General features: G+C 32.6%; 1 protein-coding gene across 4 annotated transcripts; it reads right to left on the bottom strand.

Annotated features, from left to right (window-relative positions):
- Positions 1-5558: 5558 nt before the first annotated feature.
- On the bottom strand, positions 5559-20740 carry LOC115716698 (DNA-directed RNA polymerase IV subunit 1). 4 transcript variants are annotated; one of them, XM_030645561.2, is made up of 19 exons: positions 20381-20740; positions 19472-19600; positions 18606-18759; positions 18375-18499; positions 17762-17815; positions 17456-17677; positions 17170-17325; positions 16970-17065; positions 14943-16850; positions 14528-14697; positions 14363-14429; positions 14166-14284; positions 12821-12957; positions 12223-12458; positions 11874-12047; positions 11620-11757; positions 11078-11280; positions 6152-6263; positions 5559-6049 (listed from the first exon to the last, which is right to left on the bottom strand). In XM_030645561.2, exons 2-19 carry the CDS (start codon positions 19574-19576, stop codon positions 5873-5875), a joined length of 4353 nt encoding a protein of 1450 aa, XP_030501421.2. In that variant the 5' UTR covers positions 19577-19600; positions 20381-20740; the 3' UTR covers positions 5559-5872. The 4 variants fall into 4 exon arrangements, with proteins under 4 accessions (XP_030501421.2, XP_030501420.2, XP_030501423.2 ...); XM_030645560.2 differs by having other exon boundaries at positions 19472-19578; XM_030645563.2 differs by lacking the exon at positions 20381-20740 and adding an exon at positions 19717-20239 and having other exon boundaries at positions 19472-19578.
- Between the last annotated feature and the right edge of the window lie 774 nt (positions 20741-21514).

Below are 21514 nucleotides of genomic sequence, written 5' to 3'. Positions count from 1 at the left end.
GTGATTATCAGAATGAAGCATTAAGCCTTCATTCAAAGAAGCAGCAAGGTGTACATCATCGACCTCAGAAAGATAGGGAAGAAAGCTCTAGCTCGCTATCAAGGTCATTGGAACCAAGTTCCTGTCGAGACATCCTAGAACGCTACAATTAAAGACGTGTTTAAACACAAGATCATTTTGACCTAGTAAAAGTGGGAAAATCACAGCTGTGTGATATTCAAATTATAACCGCATTTATACTACGTGATATGTAATCAAACCCCATGATTTCAGGGAAAAAACGTTGTAAAGATTACAATCAACTTTGTAATTAACTGCCTACTATGTGATTATAAATAGTGGCAAGTTAGATCAAAAAAGGGACAAAAAAAGATCATAAGAGAAAAAGGCCCTGAAAAACTATCAGAAGTCTAATAAGATTGACTCGTGAACTATGCAGAATTTTAACTGCAAAATCACGTAAAAAATCCCTCGTGCTCATACTTTTTACTTTACTGCTTTTATTTTTTTGTGTGAGATTATCACTATTAGGCTCATATTTGATTAACGAAAATCTGCGTTAACAGTATTAATTTATATTTACTCTAAATATATAAAATTAACTTCTCTACTACAAGTGCAACGAATCTAAAAAATTTCTACCAACTCCAAAAGTATGGAAGTTATTCAGAGTTATAATGTTAAGAAAATAACTTTTGAAGAATATATATGTTTCTCAACAATATGACTATTTAAAATTTGTTAGAGTGATTGGAATGACACGATGATGACAACGGGTGAGGTACAACGTTGAAAGATACAGTCATGATATTGAGTGAGATACGGTGACGACAACGGATGAGATATGATCAGACAACAAGTGATGACAATGAGTAAAATATGGTAATGACAACAAATGAGATACGATGAGAGATATGGTGTTGAATACTCTAATACGGTGATGACAATAAGTGAGATACAGTGATGATTACGGGTGAGATACAGTGAAGCAATGTGAGACAATGGGTGACGATATTGAATGATCAGATAAAAAATAATGCATTAATATAATGGAGAACACTCTATTTTTTCATACACCACCCTATTTACTTATATTTGTAAAAAAAAAAAAAATCAACAAAATAATTTAAAATTCTATATATTTATACATTAATAGTATAAATTTATGTAATTAGATAATATAATTTCAATATTATTATATATTAAAATAATTTTTAAGTTATTATTTATTATATTAATAAATAATTACTTTTTATTATAATACTTAACAAAAATTAAATTAACTGGGTGAAGAGTAACAATATTATGTAGTTATTAAGATAGCACAAGGGCAACCATCCGTATTAAATAAAACTTCAAATCTATACAATATTAAAACAGTGAACAATATTAAGATTAGAGGCAATTATGAAAAAATTCCTAAAAAAAAAATAGCATGTGTCACTAATTCCTTAGTAGAAGTTGGTATACAAATACATACAACTAAAAACAAATACATACAACTAAAAAAAAAAAAAGAAAGCCACCTCAACTCAACATCCTCAAAAGTCAAGACAAGACTACCCGCACATCTTGTCCAAGATTATTAATTATTTTTTCTATATAATTATAAATTACGTACAAAGAAAGCTTAACAAAAAAAACCTCTTTCATTATAATTGACTTAATTGATAGTACTATATAATAAATCAGATTCAAAGAATCTTAAACATAAACTTCTTGAATATTCACTACCTACCTATATAATATAACATGTGTGTACAAACAAAAATAATTTTCTTTCTTTACAAGGTATTATTATTTGTATGCTGCCAAATTAGAACAATAAGTGCCTTTGAGTTGAATTTGATTTATGCCAAGTGGATTTTTCTATTTAATTTTAAAGTTAATAAAAAATTAATTTTAATGGTGAAAAATGGCCAAAAAAAGAATCTAAATTTGTGTAGCCTAGCCTAGCCATGCATAATAATGGTTGTCTAAATCTAAATGTGACATTACTGCTACACAAAACAAACATAAAATATGCATGTATTATGCACCACAAATTTATTTATACACTTTTCTTTCGCAACATGACATAATTGTAGCTACATAAAGAAACTATATCATTTTCAAAATTAACAAATTACAAAAAAGAAAAATATATATAATATATATTTATAGAAGAAAAATCCAACCAGAGGATAGTGACTTATCAGAGGAAATTTTATTTGTTATCATGTGAGATTCTCACATCTTATTTTTGTTTTCAACGAGAATAAAATAATCAGATATATAGTAATAGTAATGCCTAATTTTGCATAACCAAACCAACTTAACCAAGAATTTTTGCTCACGAGTCATTAGTATATTTTAAAGTTTTGCCAGCTTATTAATTGTAATTGTTGACCAACATTATAGTTTACAGTTGCTTTTAATTATTTGATTAATAATTTATACATGTTTAAAAATTCATACATGTTTCTAGTGTTCGTTTTTATTTTTATTTTTTTGTATCTTCTATTTTTGTTTTAGTTTCTTTCTTTTTTTTTTTTCCTCTTGTTTTTATTAGTAAATTAGCAATGAATAAGAAATATTTTAAAATATTATATATTTAGGTGTCCATAAAAGTTAATACCACATATAGTTTTACATAAAAATATTGCATAAAATAGAATTTAATATAATACAATACAATACACTACGAACTAATACGGCGTTCCAAACGAGCCCTTAATATTATATCTAATGCACAATTATAAAATTTAATTTCATTAACGTTTTTATTAAAATATAAAAAATAATAATTTTTTCACCAAATATATAAAGTAATAAAAATAATATTATAAATACTTCATCATTTAATATTATAATTAAATACTATAAATAATAAAAATAACATAAAAAATAAAAAAAATATATTACATTTATATTAATATAAATTTTGTACCATATCAAATGTTGTATCTCTCAAATTTACCTAATAACAATGCTTTTCTTCTTTTTTTTTCCTATTTTGTTATGCATATAATATAAATATATATATACTAGGGTGACTATTCTTTTTTTTTTTTTTTGAAATGTATAGTGACTATTCAATGGTTACATTTTTCTTTAACCTATAATAGCATGTTACTAATAGGTAAATATTCTTTTTTTAGAATTAATTAATTATAATTAACTATTTTCTTAAAATAATTAATCAAATATTTAACAATACCTGTTTTAGCAATTAATATTTATAAATAATTTTTTTTATTTATATTTAAATCCTTACTCTAATTATTTTAACAATTAAGCCATTTAATTATAATATTTACAGTAAATTTTTTTTTTTTTTACAAAAATGAAACTTCTTTTTACACAAATTAAAATTCTCTTCTTATAATAAATTTTTAAACAATTAATTATTTTTAAATGATATTTAATTATTTTATTACAATTAGATGAACTAAGTATGAGGCCTCAAGCTAGTCAATCGATAACAAGTGTAGCCATTTTTTTTCTAAAAAATTCTTCAACTTATTTCACTACATACTTTTTAAATATTTAAATAAAAAAATTAAATAATTAAGTGTAATAATTTAAAATTAAGATTACAAGTATAATAAAATTTAAATTATAAAATTATATGTGTATAATTTTAAATTATAAAAAGTTTTGCTATAAAATTTTAAATAATTTAAGTGCAAAAAAATAAATTGCTAAAAGATCCTTATATAGTAATAAATTACAAAAAAATAATTTATAATTATAATTAATTTAATTTTAAAATATAATTAATTTTAATTAAAGTTACAAAAAAATAATTAATAATTATAATTAATTTAATTTTAAAATGTAATTAATCTTAATTAAAGTTTTATAAGGAAATAAATTATTAGGTTATTTTCAAGTTACAAGTTATTTATTATTTATTTTTATTTAATTTCTAAATTAATCACAACCATTCAATTGTAATCCAATCACTTAAAAAAATGTAACCATGAAATATGAAGTAAATTCCCAAATTAAATAATGATATATGAAGTATTTTCTTTTTAAAAAAAATGCAACCATGATAGTTACAATAAAAATGTAAGTGTTGAAACCTCTTCAAAATATATCTCTTAATATATTAAAAGTGTCTATCTAACGACATTTCTTGGTTTAACATTCTTGGTTTAACAGAATATTCTGTTAAATTTAACGATTAGGTTTGATCCCCGTTAAAAAATAAACCCAATAATTAAACCAAAAAATTAAACAATCTTTTAAATAAACAATCTTTTAAATATTAATAATCTCTTTTTAAATTAAAAAAATCATCTTAGCCACATATCTCTCTAACAAACTTATCTTGGGAGAATATTAATAATTTTTTTATTTATTTTTTAAAAAAGAAAAATATAGATAAAAAAGATAATATAAAAGAAGATTGATTGTGTTGGCTTAGAGATTTTTGGGCTTGGGCTTAAAAAAATAATAATAAAAAAAAATAAAATGAAATTTGTAATTAGTATTTACCTTATATGTTTGTGCTTATTTTTAGTTTTATTTTTAATTTTACCACCAAGAGGAGAAGGTTGAAAAATATTAGAATATGAAAATATTATTGGTGCTTATTAGTAATTTGCAAAGAATGTGAAAGTCTATAAATATATAGTTGTGTAGCTATTATTAGATATGAAATGAGATAATAGAACTTTTTTCAATTAGAAAATTAATGTACATTTTACTATTAATAACATACATTATTATAACACAACTATATTTTACTTACTAAATATACTGACACATATTTTATTTTTATAAAACAAATCGTTCAAATAATTATACTATTTTAATTATTAATTCAAATAAAAAACTAAAATATTAAATAAAACTAACACTACGTGGCTTGGCACGTAACCATCACCTAGTATACATATAAATATATATATATTATATAAACCTTTTCTGCTACACAACTCTAGAAGATAGAAAAGAATTTCAAAGATAACATAATAGAGAAAGCCATGTGAGTGTAAAACATTATCAACAAAGCTAATAATACCAAAAAGACGATCTATGGTTGCTAAATGTTGACACCTATGATCCAACCCCCTTATTTTAAACTTACCAGTCAACCAAATCCAACTTGGCTTGGGGAGGTGATGGGGAAGATGAACTTAACAATCATGGTGACTTGTGTTGTTTTGATCCAACGGTCCATAACAACTGCTTTGATTGCTTTCTGATAAAATTATGGAAGAATACAAATATTCAATAAAAATATATAATTTTTTTAACTTCTGGCCTGATTCATTGTTTGTTTCAGGGTTAGCCCCATTAAAGTCTCCAAACCAATTACATGTAATCAAACACCTTATTATAGAAATGTTATGTCATAGAGTAGAGTATAAAGTCTCCTCATGATGGGGTAATAGATCTAGAAGCCAGTAGCCACATGGGGGCAATAACTAAAGTAAAACTAGATTAAATGGTATTTTAATGCATGAAAATAGAAAAATATAAATCTACATTTTTCATTGTTTAATCTTTATGATATGAGAATTCATAGCGAAATCTAGTGCTAAAACACAAGGCACATTACCAAGTGAATATAAAGAGAAAAAGATTTATTCAAATGTCAAGCATTCAAAATAAATAAAGGATTGACCTTTGACCAGCTTCTCTTTGCTGCTTCAACTAGACCTTTCTTTGCCCAAATCTTCATGCAGGGCAAACAAAGTTAAAGTGAAAGAAGCAAAAAGAAGCTTTGGAAAGATTGTAATATACACAAAACAAAACAATGAAAGTTTCCTAGTTTGTTAGAAAGAGCAACATTATTTATAGAAGCTTAGTTTATATGAAATGAATGGCCTAAAGATTATTGCTTATAACTGCATCTTCATCTTTAGATTTCTGTCTGCTAACTCATATCCCATTTTGTATTTTGTTTCTTCGTTCGGTAAGTCATTGCCTTTGTAGGGTCAATGATCTCCAGAGCGCCACGTACACATTTGCGGTATGAAAAATCTTCTACAGTACCATCGACTCTTACCAACATAAAGCATCGACTATTCTCGTGCTCCTTGTGATATGCAACCTATCAATGAAGAAACATGAATATTTATACATTTTTGATAGGAAACATCTAAGATGGAGATTCAATAAGACAAGGACAATAGCAAAGATCAACTTAGCTCACCTTTATGTCTTGAGCTCCAACGCCTATTTTACGATCTTTTTCTGGGTGAAAATTTAAGGCAAACAGCAAGATGGACTTGTCCACATCATTTAGCCTCTCATCTATTTCATACCTATACAGAGAAATTGCAAAGGAATAAATAACTTTGTTTATTTCATTAATTTTTTTACACTAGGATTAAATGTAAACAATGCATAACATCTAATCTCAAGACCCATATGAAAAATTAAGAACTGAGATGTTTGAAGGGCCAGAGCAGGCCCATCCCCATGAACTTCAAGGGCATGCAAATCACTAAAAATTAACATAACTTCCTGAAAAAACAAAGTGCAAGGGAGACTCGAAAAGAGACTATAGCAAATGGCAGGTACTCGAGAGGGACTCAAAACCCAGAACTTGTGGTAGCTGTAGAAAAATGAGAAAAATGAGAGAAATGATTTTTATTTTCTGATGATCTCTTTTAGTGTATACAAAGGGTATATATAATATATACAATGTGAACACCTAGTAATACTAGAGTAAATGGAAAATACATTAAATGTAAATTTACAACTAATTGCTAGCTTGATTTCCTACACTCCCCCTCAAGCTAGATATATACTAAACATTCCTAATTTTGAACTTAGTTCTCTAAAATTAGGACGATGGAGAGCTTTGGTTAAGATATCAGCAGCTTGTTGTCTCGAGGGAATATGCTTCAAGGTGATGATCTTGTTTTCAATCTTTTCACTGATGAAGTGACGATCAATTTCAACATGTTTGGTCCTATCATGATGAACTGGATTCTTTGCTATTGCTATGGCTGATTGATTGTCACAGAGAACATCTATTGGGCCTTCAAGTTTGATTCTGAGTTCATCAAGAAGACGTTTCAGCCACATTCCTTCACAAATTCCATGTGCTAAGGCACGAAATTCTGCTTCTGCACTGCTGCGAGCTACCACTTGTTGCTTCTTGCTTCGCCAAGATACGAGATTTCCCCAAACGTAGGAGCAGTACCCAGAAGTGGATCTTCGATCAGTGAGAGAACCAAAATTTCAATCTGCATCTGTGTATATTTGAAGATCTTTGTTGAGAGTTTTCCTGAACATTAACCCTTTTCCTGGTGTTCCCTTGAGGTACCTAAGAATCCGGTAGACAGCATCCATGTGTTCCTCAAAGGGATTATTGAGAAATTGGCTAACAACACTCACAGCAAAGCTTATGTCAGGCCGAGTGTGAGTTAGGTATATTAGCCTTCCCACAAGACGTTGATACCTTCCTCGGTCAACTTTTGTTCCGTCTGTCTGTGCTTCAAGTTTGGTATTAGGGTCCATCGGAGTTTCACTTGGCTTGCATCCGATCATCCCTGTTTCCTGTAAGAGATCAATGACATATTTCCGCTGAGTTACTGAGATACCTTGGCTGGATCTTGCAACTTCCATCCCCAGAAAGTATCTTAATTGGCCTAGATCTTTAATTTCAAATTCGCTGGAGAGAAGCTGCTTGAGATGAGAAATTTCTTCCACGAAATTACCTGTAACCACAATATCGTCGACATAAACAATCAATGCTGTTAATTTTCCACCAACTGAGTGTTTTATAAACAAAGTATGATCTGATTGGCATTGGGTGTAACCATCTCCTTTCAACACTTTTGTAAACCTGTCAAACCAGGCTCGAGGGGATTGCTTGAGGCCGTAGAGAGACTTTTTCAGTTTGCACACTTTTCCTTTTGAGAATCGGTCCTCAAATCCTGGAGGAATGTCCATGTATACTTCTTCCACAAGGTCGCCGTTAAGAAACGCATTTTTTACGTCAAGTTGGAATAAAGGCCATTCATTGTTGACAGCAATAGATAAGAGAACTCGGATGGTGTTCAACTTAGCAACAGGAGCAAATGTCTCTTGGTAATCAATGCCATACGATTGGGTGAATCCTTTAGCCACTAATCGGGCTTTAAATCTTTCAATGCTCCCATCAGCCTTATACTTGACTAAGAATATCCATTTACAACCAACTGTGCGTTTGCCATTTGGCAAATCTGTGATAATCCATGTTTTATTCTTTTCAAGTGCTTTTATTTCCTCCATTGTGGCAGCATTCCAATTGGGATCCTGTAGAGCTTCCTGAACTGAATTTGGAATCTGAACTTGATCCAGGGTGGTGATAAAAGCTCTATAGGTAGGAGATAAGCTTGAGTAACTCAAATAGTTGCGAATGGGATGTTGAGTGCAAGAACGAACACCTTTCCTGAGAGCAATGGGAATGCTTAGATCGTCAGATACATCTTCTTCCACAGCAGGTTCAACTCGAACATCTTCCTGTGTTTGTTCAAGAATAAATGGAATCGGATTATATTCATGACTTTGCTGAGTTTGAGTGGTAGCTTGTTCAATGCTGGCAAGATTTTTCTTTTTCCTTGAGTAAACTCGGATTTCTTTGTTTGGGATGTGGACAGGAGTTTTTGGCTCATGTGAATTGGCTGAATGGTTGAGTCGGTCCTCGTTGATAGGAACAAGGCTTAAGGAAGGAATTGGATGAGGATTTCTTGGCTCATGTGATTTGACTGAATAGTTTGGAGTATGAGTAACAGACGGATGACAAGTGTTTGAAGCAATGGTGTTGTCAGAAGAAGAATGAGGATCAGTGAGTGAAACAGGGGGATGAGTAGTTTTTGGAGCAATGGTGTTGTCAGAAGAAGAATGAGGATCAATGAGTGAAACAAAGTCCCAATTTTCCCAATTTTGTAGTTCTTGATTATGATTCTCCCCCTGAACTGCAAATTTGGGATAATAAGACTGTTCCTCAAAGAAAGTAACATCCATGGAGTTGAACACTTTTTGTGAAACAGGACAGTAGCATTTGTATCCTTTTTTATTAGATGAATAGCCGAGAAGGATACATTTCGTGGCTCGAGCATCAAGTTTGCTACGATGTGAGGAGTGAACATGGACAAATGCAACACAACCAAAGACACGTAAGGGAATTTGAGACACAAGATGTGAGTGGGGATATGTTTCTAGGAAGATTTGCAGCGGAGTTTTGAATTTTAATACACGTGATGGCATTCTATTTATGAGATAGGTAGCTGTGAGAACTGCTTCACCCCAAAATCTTTTTGGAACATGGGATGAAAAAAGTAAAGATCGGGCTACCTCTAGTAAATGACGATTTTTGCGTTCAGCCACACCATTTTGTTGTGGTGTGTCTACGCACGAACTTTGATGAACTATCCCATTGGATTGCAAATATGATCCAAGTACAGAATTGAAGAAGTCACGAGCATTGTCGGTTTTTAACACTTGGATGTTTGTTTGGAATTGAGTTTGGATCATTTTGTGGAAATTTTGAAAAATATGACTTGTTTCAGATTTTTCTTTCATGAGGAATGTCCAACTTAGGCGGCTGTGATCATCAACTAGTAATAAAAACCAACGTGCTCCACTGATATTTTGAATTTTGGATGGTCCCCATATATCACCATGAATGAGTGAGAATGGGTGAGAGGGTTGATAAGGTTTTGGAATGAAAGAGTGGCGAGAGTGCTTAGAAAATTGACAAATATCACACTTGAGAGACTGAGGATTTATATTGACAAATAGGGATGGGAATAAGTGTTTAAGATATACAAAATTTGGATGACCTAGACGGTGATGCCATAACATGATAGTACTGATTTTATTAGACTGATTTACTGAAGAAAGAGATTGACCTTGGGAGAAACAACAACGATTTCCATGGTTAAACATGGGGTTGTCGATTTTTAGCAGATACAAGCCCTTACTGAACTCAGCATAGCCAATCATCTTCCCCGATTCCACATCCTGAAAAACACAAAACTTAGCAGCAAACTTAACTTCACAATTAAGATCACTACTCAATTTGCTTACAGAAAGTAAATTGCAATCAAGCTTTGGAACGTAAAGGACAGAATGTAAGACAAGACTTGGAGAGATTGTTATAGTTCCAATTCCATCAATTCTAGAAGACGAACCATCAGCTATGCGAACAGTCTTTTCATGAGAGCACTTACTTAGAAAAGAAAATAGTGGTCTATCACCTGTCATATGATCAGAAGCACCAGAATCCACAATCCAAGGGTCATGAGGGATTTGCATAACCTGAAGTGCATGAGTATTGCACTGTCTTGCAACTAAAGAGATGATTTGTTCTGCCATGGAGAAAGACAACAAGACAAAACAAACAAGTATAGAAACAAAGAGAGACAACGCTGGAAAAACGTCGCTGGAGTTGGAGAAGAGCCAGAGATGGAGAAACCTGAGAGAGGCGATGCTGGAAAAACCGCCGTTGGAGGCTGCCACGCGCGCCCACGCGCTGGCGCGTGGAGATAGTCGCCGCGGATGGAGGTGGCGCGTGGGGCCCACGCGCAGCTCGGATGATCGCCGGATTTTTGGGTTTGGCCGATCGGAGGTGGGAGAAGCTTCTTGGGTCGGAGGTGAGAATAGAAAACTCCTTTTAATTAGTTTTCTAAGATAGAGCCTCCAAACCCTAATTTTAAGAACCCTAATTTTAAGATGGGAAGGAATGAAAAAAATTCTTTTGAGGAGCTTTTACATGCTCTGATACCATGTAGAAAAATGAGAAAAATGAGAGAAATGATTTTTATTTTCTGATGATCTCTTTTAGTGTATACAAAGGGTATATATAATATATACAATGTGAACACCTAGTAATACTAGAGTAAATGGAAAATACATTAAATGTAAATTTACAACTAATTGCTAGCTTGATTTCCTACAGTAGCAAATCATATGCATGACCGTTTCAGCTATCCGGGTACAAAGATTAAGACTACTGAAAAAGGCATCACAAGTTCACTAGACCCAATGAATATATGCAATCTTTACTAATGATGGTTACTAAAACCAACTTAACTAAAGCAAACAAACATACAAAAATTATATGGAGAAGAACTGAACTTACTTTTTTAAGATACTCTGTAGGTCGCATTCGAGTTTCCAAATATCATTCACATTCAAATATTTTTTTATGTTCAATATACCCAACTTGGATAAAAGCCGAGCAAACATTTTCACTGCGTTAGGCTTCTCCATTACATTTTCTTTATCAGAAATGCTAGCACCCAGCAAGTCATATACATCTGCAGGCTTATTAATCTCGTGTCCCTAATGGTATTGAAAAGAACAAACATTTCAAATTATATCATTACATGTTATGAAAATAAATTATAATAGAAAATAAATGGCAACATTGAGACTCTATTGACATATTAAGATTATTTGTGAATAAAAATTGAGTTTTAAAGTTAAAAAAAAAAAATAAAAAATTAGCATGTACGCATTGGAGCACAATTCGAAAAGAGTGACTTGCGTGTGAATAGCTAAACATGTCTTTTTGCATTGGACATGTTCGGAAACCTTGTTATCCATGACAGACAAATATGTTTGCTATAAAATATTTTGTTGTAAATGCAGGATACACTAAGACGAAGAGTCAGACTATACCTTCTCCGAGTATATAAGCTCAAACTGTCCGCCAGTTCCAAAAGGAGGAGTCTTTCCCCATGCCAAAGCATCAAGACTCCCTTTAAGTCCATCTGTGACTTCAGCTTTTGCCGCTTTAATAATGCAACCAGCAGGATTCTGCAACATATTCCAGAAAATTATAAGAATATACCATTTCCTGTAGCATTTATCTAAAACAGAAATGTTTAAAAATAATGGCTGAAAACTGAACTAATATAAAAATGAGAACTAACAGAAAAGCAGGCTTGTGTAAAGGGTGACGGAGCAGATGCATTTCCCCTCTGCTGAGCGAGGCCTTTAGGAGTCAACCCAACAAAATATCCTGTAGTTGATAAAGAGTTCGCAACCATAAGTAAATGCTCGGGGAGTATGCTCTTGCCAACATCAGATACTGCTGACTCCAAATTCTGCACTCGAAAAATCCAATATTGATTATATTTGTTAAAGAGAGCAATTCATGAGAAATCTTGTAAATCAGCACCAATGCCCACCACCCCTTGAGATCTCAAAAGAAAAAGAAAAACAATTAAATGGGGTGGGAAGAGGGCAAAGGATAGGTAGCATAAAGCCAAGTGAACTTACATTGAGAAAATACTTCCATCCTGCATCTACTCCATAGACTGAACAGAATTCATTCATGTTATCTGGATGACTGCGTGACCAATCAATTAAATCCATGATTTTGAGACAATGATCCATGAGTGTACCCCAAAGTCTTCTTTTACAAACACGTGTCATAGACACTCTGAGGTAGAGTTCTCCAGGAGAACTAGACCGATCATTCCATAGAATGTCTATGCTTTTAATTTCTTGGAAGCCTAAAGAATCAATTGGCAACAAAAGGGTAATGAGTAACCATCTCAAACAAGGGTTTAAACCGCAGACCTCTTACACACAAAACCACTTGAGCTAGACTCGTGGTGATAAGGGGTAATACTAACTTCTACTAATTCAAGATCCCAATAACCAATTTCTTGCAAAAACCTCTTACGTCACATTCCAGTCTTGGGGCATATTACCATGATTCTTTTCTCAATGTCACCCTAATATAACTATAAAATGAGGAAAAAAAATCACATGCGATGTTTAAAAGATTCTTCAAAAAAGACTCGGAAGATACCATCTTTACGAAATCCCCATAAAACAAATGTCAACAAAGCATTAGTTCACCACCACAAACCTTTTACAACTATCTCCAGCATGGCAGGCAACACTTTTTCCTGAACCTTTTCCAACTCTATGTAAGAATTCTGGAAATTTTCAGCTCTCACAACAATGCAATATGAATCCTTTTCTTTATCCATAGTAGAACAACCACTGATATAAAACAGATGACTACAATCAGGAACGTAAGAATATGTGCACATGGCACAATGGTGCCTTTGATATGAGCATGCAAATTATGAAAGTTCGAAATCAATAATTTGAGCATCATGTTATGTTAAACAAAGTGGACTTGAAAGTATAAGTTTTGAAGAAAGCAAAACCAATAGAGAATAGCAGAAAATAGTTTAAACTCTAAGGTGGTGTTTGGTTTGATGTAATGTAATGGTAATGCTAATAGTAATGGTAATGTAATGGAAGAAGAATGGTAATAGGAATTGATTACAATGTTTGATTTGTAATTAGAATGAATATTGTAATCAAAATTATTGTGTTTGGTTTGGTATGAGAATGTAATGGAATAAAATGTGTATTGACTAAAATAACCTTATTGCTACAATTATAAAATTATAAAATATTAAAAAAAAAGGGTAATATAGACTTTTACTTTTTTTACTATATTTTTTTTTCTTTGTAATGGAGTGTAATTGTAATGGGGATTACATTGGTTTTGGTATGTAATCATCATTACAATACTCAATGTAATAAGCATTACATTGTAATGGATTACAAAAGTTAAAAAGGAAAAGCAAACAATGTAATCAACCTATTCATTACCATTACGATTACCATTACAATGAACCAAACATCACCTAAGATCTTTCTGTTTATTTTGAAACAGGAAACCACCTATCCTTCAACAAAGTTGCTCCATCTGCTTTATTATGTATGAAGAAACTACTTGGCATTACTCCTTCAGGAGAATACGAAATACCATTTATTAATCAATCAACAGAATTTGGAAAGCCTATAAGCCACTGAAACTAGCTCATCAGAGGTGTGAAGGAAGGCTTGAGGTGGAGGAATTGGAAGAAGAGAGGACCAATGAAGAAGCAAGAGAAATCTAGTGTTCCCACATTATTGTGTTTAATACATATGACAATTTAATAATGTAAAGAAAGAAAGATAGAAAAGTCATGTAGAAAAATTGGTGAATAGTAGAAAAACAAGTTAAGAAAGTGACAGGAAGAGAAAGTAGAGAATAGAATTTAGGGTAACCCTTGGTAAGAAAAAGGAAAAAAAAAAATGGCATCACAATTAAATCTACACAAAAGCAATAAACAAATACAGACAATTTTTTTTATTGTAGGATTATACTGAAAAAGAAAAAAGAAAAATATAAAGAAAGAGGAATAGTTTACCTGCTCTTTATCTGACAATTTGGTAGGTTGTCTTTGGATCTATTTAAGATTTCATACCACCCTTGACGAAGATTATTGATTACAGTGTGCAAATTCAGTTTTCTTTTTCTCAAAATTTCCTGAAAGATAACAATAAATTAATACCAGAGACCAAGATTAATATGAACAGAGAATTTCTGAGTTCCTTAACGTAATACCTTGTTGATATGAAAATGGCAAACCCAAGGACTGAATTGTCTCTGGCTACCGGCCGTCGAGGTGTAGCTAAAGTAAAAATAATCAAAGCAATAAGAAGAGCAAAAGAAGGTAAATGTGCATGTAAAGAACAAAAATGCAAAGAACATAAGAGGGTAGAAACCAACATTATCATGACTGTAGAAACAATGCTTGAAAACTTCAGTCTCTGCAAATAATTTTTTATTTCTAAGGCTCCATACTCAAAACCATGCATCTGTCTCCCAAGCTTCTTGGACAAATATAGTGACATAGTTTGACTAGCTTTGCTTTTTCTTGAGCCACACTCCAAAGCATTCTGTATGATAAAAACAATTTATAGAATTGTTGTGGGAAAATCCAATACCAAGCATCTATCAAGTAGGCAAATATTCCATAAATGCACAAAAACATATAGAGATCACTTTGATACGGTATCTTAATTACTTTTTTGGAACAAAAAACATAATTTATTAAATGATGCAACATAAAAAGGAGAGAGAGAGAGAGAGAGAGAGAGAGAGAGAGAGAGAGAGAGAGAGAGAGAGAGAGAGAAGACAACACCTTTAAATTTAGCAGAGGAGAAGTTTCAAGGAGACTAATAGGTTGATCCAAAGCACTGTATGCAGCTTCAGAAATGGCACAAGCAGATAAGGAACCAACAGGTTTACCACCTATGCCATCACAAACAGTTGAGGAAGTGCGACCTACGTCAGTATTGTACGAGAACTGCACAATCTGATTGCCACTACCAGTTCTTACCGTTCCATCATATGCAGTGTGCATATCACGCATGAAAAACATAAGCCTTCGGGTCAAAGTCCCAGGAAGTTCAGCGTTATCACTAAACGTACTATCACGATTTGTGATTGAATGAACAAAACATTCTAATGGATTCAAGCCAGTAAGGAAAGAGTTTTCCACCACAGCATACGGGATGTAAGACCCAGAATACTTGGGACCATCATCAACAGCATTCTTGCTTAAACCAGACTCCTTATGATTATTCCAACCATTACAAGAGAGGGTGTGAGGAATACTAAATGATAATGGCACAAGTGAGTGTTGTACCCCAAGACACATGCTCTGCTGAACTAACTTTGGCAAATTCCCTTTGCTTCCAGCTTTAAACATAGCCAGCAAGGAATTGTCCTTATTTGCATATTTAAAGGCAAGACTCTGAATGTCACGAAATACTTGCTTGAAAGCATCTATCGAAACTTGACTGAGTGCAGCAGACGTTTGCTTCTCATAACACAAACGTTCTACTTGAACAGACGTGGATCTAGGAATCTCCTCATCAGAATCTGTAAGCGCTTTATGAAAGGAGTTCAGCACCTGTTTAAACATACAGGTCTGCTCTGCTTCTTGTAAGCCATAAAATATTTCGTGCATCAAGTTTCTTCTTGAGTACAAATCAGAAGTGAGGTTCAAATCCAAGAGTGAAACACTCAGACCCCTCATCGACAACCACTCACACAGAACTTCCTGGGCAGCAAATAGAGTATCGAGTACCTTACTTGGAGCATATTTTATCAAGTTTTGGAAAAGGTTGCTATTTGTGTCGCGCAACCATGAAGATCCTTCCGAAGCTATAATCTCCCCATTTGCTATATTCACACCATTTGAATCACAAAAATAATCAAAACCTGAAGGCAAGATTGCACTAAATAATTGTTTTCCCGTCCAAACAGGACAATTAAGTAAAGGAGCTTTGAGTATCGCAGGAAACAATTGGTGATTCAAACAAAACATTTCCAATTGTTGTATTTGATAACGAGTCAATAAGACACCATCTTCCATCACCAAATGAGCAGCAACTAAGCTGTCTTGATTGAGGGAAAGCAAGTTTTTACCACTTTGTCCATTGATCAGTTGTCTATCTAAACCAACAAGCTCTTTAAGCTCAACTTTAGTCTCAACGGACTGTGGAACATAGCCATGAAGGCAATCACCATCAAAATCACCACGAAAGGGAGAACAACAAAGTGGATTTAGCGATAAAACTGAGTTTGTTGGAAGGACCTTGGTTGATAAAGCTATGAGGGAGTGTTGATGAATGGATGGAGGCCTGTTAATCAACACAATATCTCCATCACGTAGAGGCCTGTATATAGTGTCTCCTATCCGTAATTCATCCATAGGGCGTACCTTCACAAGATGGCCATTCCTACGAACGCGGATCCCTCCTTTCTCTATAAAACATACATTCCAACACGCATCTGATCTTTCTAAGTTCCATCTATTCAAATTCTCAGAAATGTACATTTTGTCAGCAACATTAGAAGGTATGCCGATTTCATTAAGTTTGATATTTGGATCACCAACAACAACCATGCGAAAACAATGATCGCTGCGTTTCCCCAAAACAACATCTTTGACCCATCTCAAACCCGATGTTTTTGAAGGAGAGTCTTTAATCTTTTGCTGAGCAAGAACCACATCTTTACTCAAAGAGTTGTCAGAGTTTAACTGCAAGTAAAATGCATAATCACTTTAGAAATTTTCATAAAGGCATGCCTTAGAACTTAAAAAGAAGCATTACTTCACAACGACTTGCACAACTAAGGAAATAAAGCTAGCTAACTTGCCTTAGCAATTTTCATGCAATCCAAAACACGAGCAGCCAACTCATTTGCCACTCCTCTGAAATCAACCAATTTACGGTATGTTCTGGTCCGTTCATCCTACAACCAAGGTACATGCAAGGACATAAGAGAGAAGGAACAAAAATGAGTAGGTGATCTACTAACCAAATCAACCAAAACACAAATGGGGAAATAATTCTTACAAAAGTCAATCGCTGCCCATTGGAAAATGCATGTGTAAATTCAGTCACGCGATGACAATTTGGTGTTACAAGGAAACTGTTCAAAAAGAGTGAATCTAGCCTTGGAACAAACTTTTTTATGAATGTAGGATCGACATCCTTCAGCAAATGATAGACCTACAAGCATAGTAAATTAAAAAAAAAAGATAAGAAAAGGCTAATATTTTTATTAAAACCGACTAAACAAAACTGCACTTCTCTAAGAATGCAGTTTAAAACAGAGTAAGAGTACCCAAATACTACCAACCTGCGCATGTGACAAAACTCTTCGGTGTGATTTATTGCTACTTTCATCTACTTGTTCATCAGGTATCAAAAAATTCCAATAATCATCTGGCATCTCTCTTAGTTTCTTTTGGAATTTTGCATTGTTTTCATTTACAACCTCTACTATAATCGCACTTCTTCTAAAAAGATCAGTTGAAGAAACTTTGAATTTCATTGGATGATACCTCCCTTCGGAACTTCTCTGTTTATTTAGTACAAAGGTATTTCAAATTACAATACTGCATAAAAAAAAGGGAAATTAGAATAAAAGACCGAACAAACTTACAGTACAATATTTGCAACCCGTAGGCTGATGATCATCATTTACAGAGTTGGCACCCTGGCATATGCATTAACATATATTAAAAAAGGAGTAAAAAAAAACAAGAAAATAAATCAAGCTTTTTAATGTCACATTTTATTAGCATCATTTTAAAATAAAACTAGAAGGATTTTTTTCTCTTTCTAAAGATGCATTTATCGTCAGACTAGTTACCCAGACATGTTAACATTATATTTCCATCTTTGATCATAAAATCATGTTGTCCATTAAGGAAAAAATAAAACCTACTTTGAGTCAAAAGGTTCCATATGTTAATGAAAGTGAGTGTGATTATAGAATCTCAAGTATATTTCTATAATATAAACTATATAGCGTTACATTAGTACTCATCTAATATGTTTTTAGTCAAGCAATAATGTTGATATATTAGTATTTTCTTCCAAAATTTCGAAAGCCAAGAAAAGTATAGTTCAATCATTATTTTACATGAATAGAAAAGCTTTATTTCAAAAGAAATTTACAAAAATATAAAATATATAACATACATGTGCAACACTTCAATTAGTTCTCACTAATTAACCTTGGCACATCAAGCATAAGGAATGTGATACCTGACCTTGACTCGTTGAGATGGCTTGATTCTTTTACATGACGGACAAACATTGTTTAGTATCTCTGCAACTTCTGATAGAAAATATGGTTGTAGTATTGTGAAAGGAAACTTGATATGGCCAAAATGACCTGGAAAACAAAAGGCATCTTAGAGCAATCTCCAATTACAGCAAGACTAAACGATCTTATTATCTAATTATGAGCCATGACTTTGATGTAACATGTCCACTCTCACCTTCACAGCTCTTATTTTCTTGATAGGGAACACCTTCGCGGCGCCTTATATTTTGAGCACCACATGTGGTGCATTCAAGAGATAGATTTGGGAGTCCCATTCTCGAATCGGTAACCTCGTTGACATTCTCAATCGATATCTCAGATATCTTTTCCTGTAAAAGAATTAAAATACCATGAAGTTTAATCTACAAAAAGTTGAATTTTGGTGCTTTCGAACTACTAAGTACAAAGCCACTCAATGTACAGTTTTGAGCTAATAATCTTGCATGTATTAATATGCACAGCATCAAAATGTATAAATAAGATATAAATAGCAAAAGGATACGATATTAAGGAGGCATTTTAAGAAACAACAAAGCTAAGAACTAAAACAAATGATATATTTTGAGAAGAAGCTAATGTATCAAGAAGGCGAAATTCCAAATGGTGTGTTCTTCATTTTTGTCGGAGAATTGATACATCCAAAATTGAACAAATAATAATACCAACAACAGCATAATGATAATGACACAAAATGTAAGCAAAGAAGCAAGTTTTTTTTTTTTGTATGTATGTATCAATGCACGAAAACACATCCAAACTCTATATTTACTAGGTACAAACACTACACTTTGTCGCAAACTCAAAACTGTGTTTTACAAAAGTTGCAAAAATCGAACTTTAATTACCAAAACACTCAAACCCAACTTCTACTAGCTAGTTTCTCTAACAACCAATTGACTTGATCAATAGACATGTTTGTAAGAAAAACCTATATTCCCTTCACACACACTCATATTCAGTAGCTTCATATGAATATATTAGTCCAAATATCATATGCAAACAGCAAATAGACCAATAAACAATAGGTATAAAAGTTCTTACTGTAACTTCACGAGTTGAAACAGTAAAAGTTATGGCAGTTAGGATACCACAAGGCACTTCTTCATCTTCATGCAACTCCTTCCCCATGAGGCCAGATGACCTCATACCTGCAGCAAAATATCAAGCCACCTACTTTAAATTAGCCAAAATATTAATAATAATAATAATAATAATAATCTAGGCACTAAAGCAATAATAACCCGTTTGAAAGAACTTAGTAGAAGCAATAGTAAAAGCACTATAACCTGCAAAATCAAGGCCAACCCAGAAAACCAACCCCTCTCCTTGTTGCAGTAATTATCAAAAGAACAAACACTCTCAACCACATAGCAAAAGTTTAACATCACATGTCTAATTTCTTTACTTTTTAATAGAGTTGCAGGGCAACTTTTCAAAAGCTAACAAACCCATAACTATTCAAACCAATCAACCAAACAAGTACACTGACTATTATCTTACATAAACCGATGGGCTAAAATTATTTAAGAGAGAGAGAGAGAGAGAGAGAGAGAGAGAAATAAATAACCAGCCAACAATCATATTGCCTTTGAGACCCAACAATTATAGTACAGATATTAGTGAAAAACCAACAAGAACACAAAAGTTGCAACCACATTGTACAAAACTCTAATTTTTCACTCAGAAAAGCCAATGATCAATCGTGAACATGCAGAGAGAAACCAAAACACAAACCTCCATGCACATTACAAAAGCCTTCAATGTCAAAAACCCATCAACCCCAAACGCATAGCACAGAAAAACACCCACAAAAAAAAAAAAGAACGATCAAACCAGTACTCAAATACAAAAGTTAAAACTGACCCAGATAAACAAAACAACAGAACATTAATCATCCGTAACACAATCATACATAAATGCCCCCAAATCCAACCAAAAGAAAACACTCACTTTTGTTTGATGGAGGAGAAAAGAAAGAACTTTTTCAACAGAATCTTGTAGAGTTATCAAGTGAAACAGTGAGAGATAACCCACCTATCTCTCTCTCTCTCTCTCTCTCTCTCGTTTCTTTAATGTATACTTATATCGAAGACCAGAGTCTTGATTATTGTCGTTTTAGAGTTAAGTTTCGGTAAGTGAATGAAACGACATCGATAACGGTGTCGTTTAGATGAGTCGGTAACAGAGTCAGAGAGAAACACAAACAAACTAGTTTAACGCCGCCGGTCTTTCGAGCTTAAAGTGAAAGACAAACACTGATTTCTAAGAACCGGAATAAGACCGAGGTCGATAAAGCTTTGCCTTTTTAAGTTGTGTCAGATATAATATAATATAATATAAACTACATACCAAAAATATTTCTTCATAATTACCAAAATGACCTTTTATTATAGGACATTTCGATTTTCGAATAGGATTCTTTTTTATTTTTTGTTTTTTTTATAAAAAATAATAATAATCTATTCGATTAGAAGTGGGGATAATAGTTTGAGGTGATAGTAAGTAATAGAGGATAAATTATTTATTTTTGTCTTAGGTGTAATAAATAGATCATTGAAATGTCAATTTTCATTGAGGATGATGCATTAAGGAAGAGAAAATTGCTGACCATCACATTCAGAGGTTTCCATTGTGAGAACTTGTAATGTACTAACACTCCATATAATCAAGGAATGAAGTGTTTTTACTTAGTAAGAAAAAGAATGTCAATTTTCATTCATTGACAAAATTTGTTTGTGAAAATATTGAGTTTTTATTACTAGATGAATTCAACTTTTTTTTTTTATCTATTAGTGATGACAATAGTAAGTATGATGGAAAAAAATACAAAATTTGAGACAAGTGATAAAATTTTCTTGCTAAGAAAGAAGGAGGGGAAATAATTCTATTTTAAGAAAGTTAACCGTCAATAACGGTACGATTAGGGGCGGGAATGAGAATATTCTTGTCTTTTAGTTTATAAGATACTACCGAAAATAACGGTAAGAATGAGAGCGTCAACAAAAATTCTCGTCTTTCAATTTGTTATAAGATTCATCAAATAATAACAGTAAAACTAATCGTTACTTAATTTAACACTTTACA

This window comes from Cannabis sativa, chromosome 5 (assembly GCF_029168945.1).
Source record: "Cannabis sativa cultivar Pink pepper isolate KNU-18-1 chromosome 5, ASM2916894v1, whole genome shotgun sequence".
In the NCBI taxonomy this organism is placed as follows: Eukaryota; Viridiplantae; Streptophyta; class Magnoliopsida; order Rosales; family Cannabaceae; genus Cannabis; species Cannabis sativa.
The sequence above is the reverse complement of the archived record's forward strand: the minus strand, read 5'-3'. Positions and strand labels throughout refer to the sequence as shown.

Bases quoted from the DNA above. Each gene is read 5' to 3' on its own strand.
- LOC115716698 (XM_030645561.2), bottom strand. From the start codon at position 19,576: ATGAGGTCATCTGGCCTCATGGGGAAGGAGTTGCATGAAGATGAAGAA. The intron at 17,326-17,455 runs GTTGGTAGTATT...CTATGCTTGTAG, and splicing joins GAGTTTTGTCACATGCGCAG to GTCTATCATTTGCTGAAGGA. The intron at 12,459-12,820 runs GTTTGTGGTGGT...TTGATTCTTTAG, and splicing joins GCTGGAGATAGTTGTAAAAG to GCTTCCAAGAAATTAAAAGC.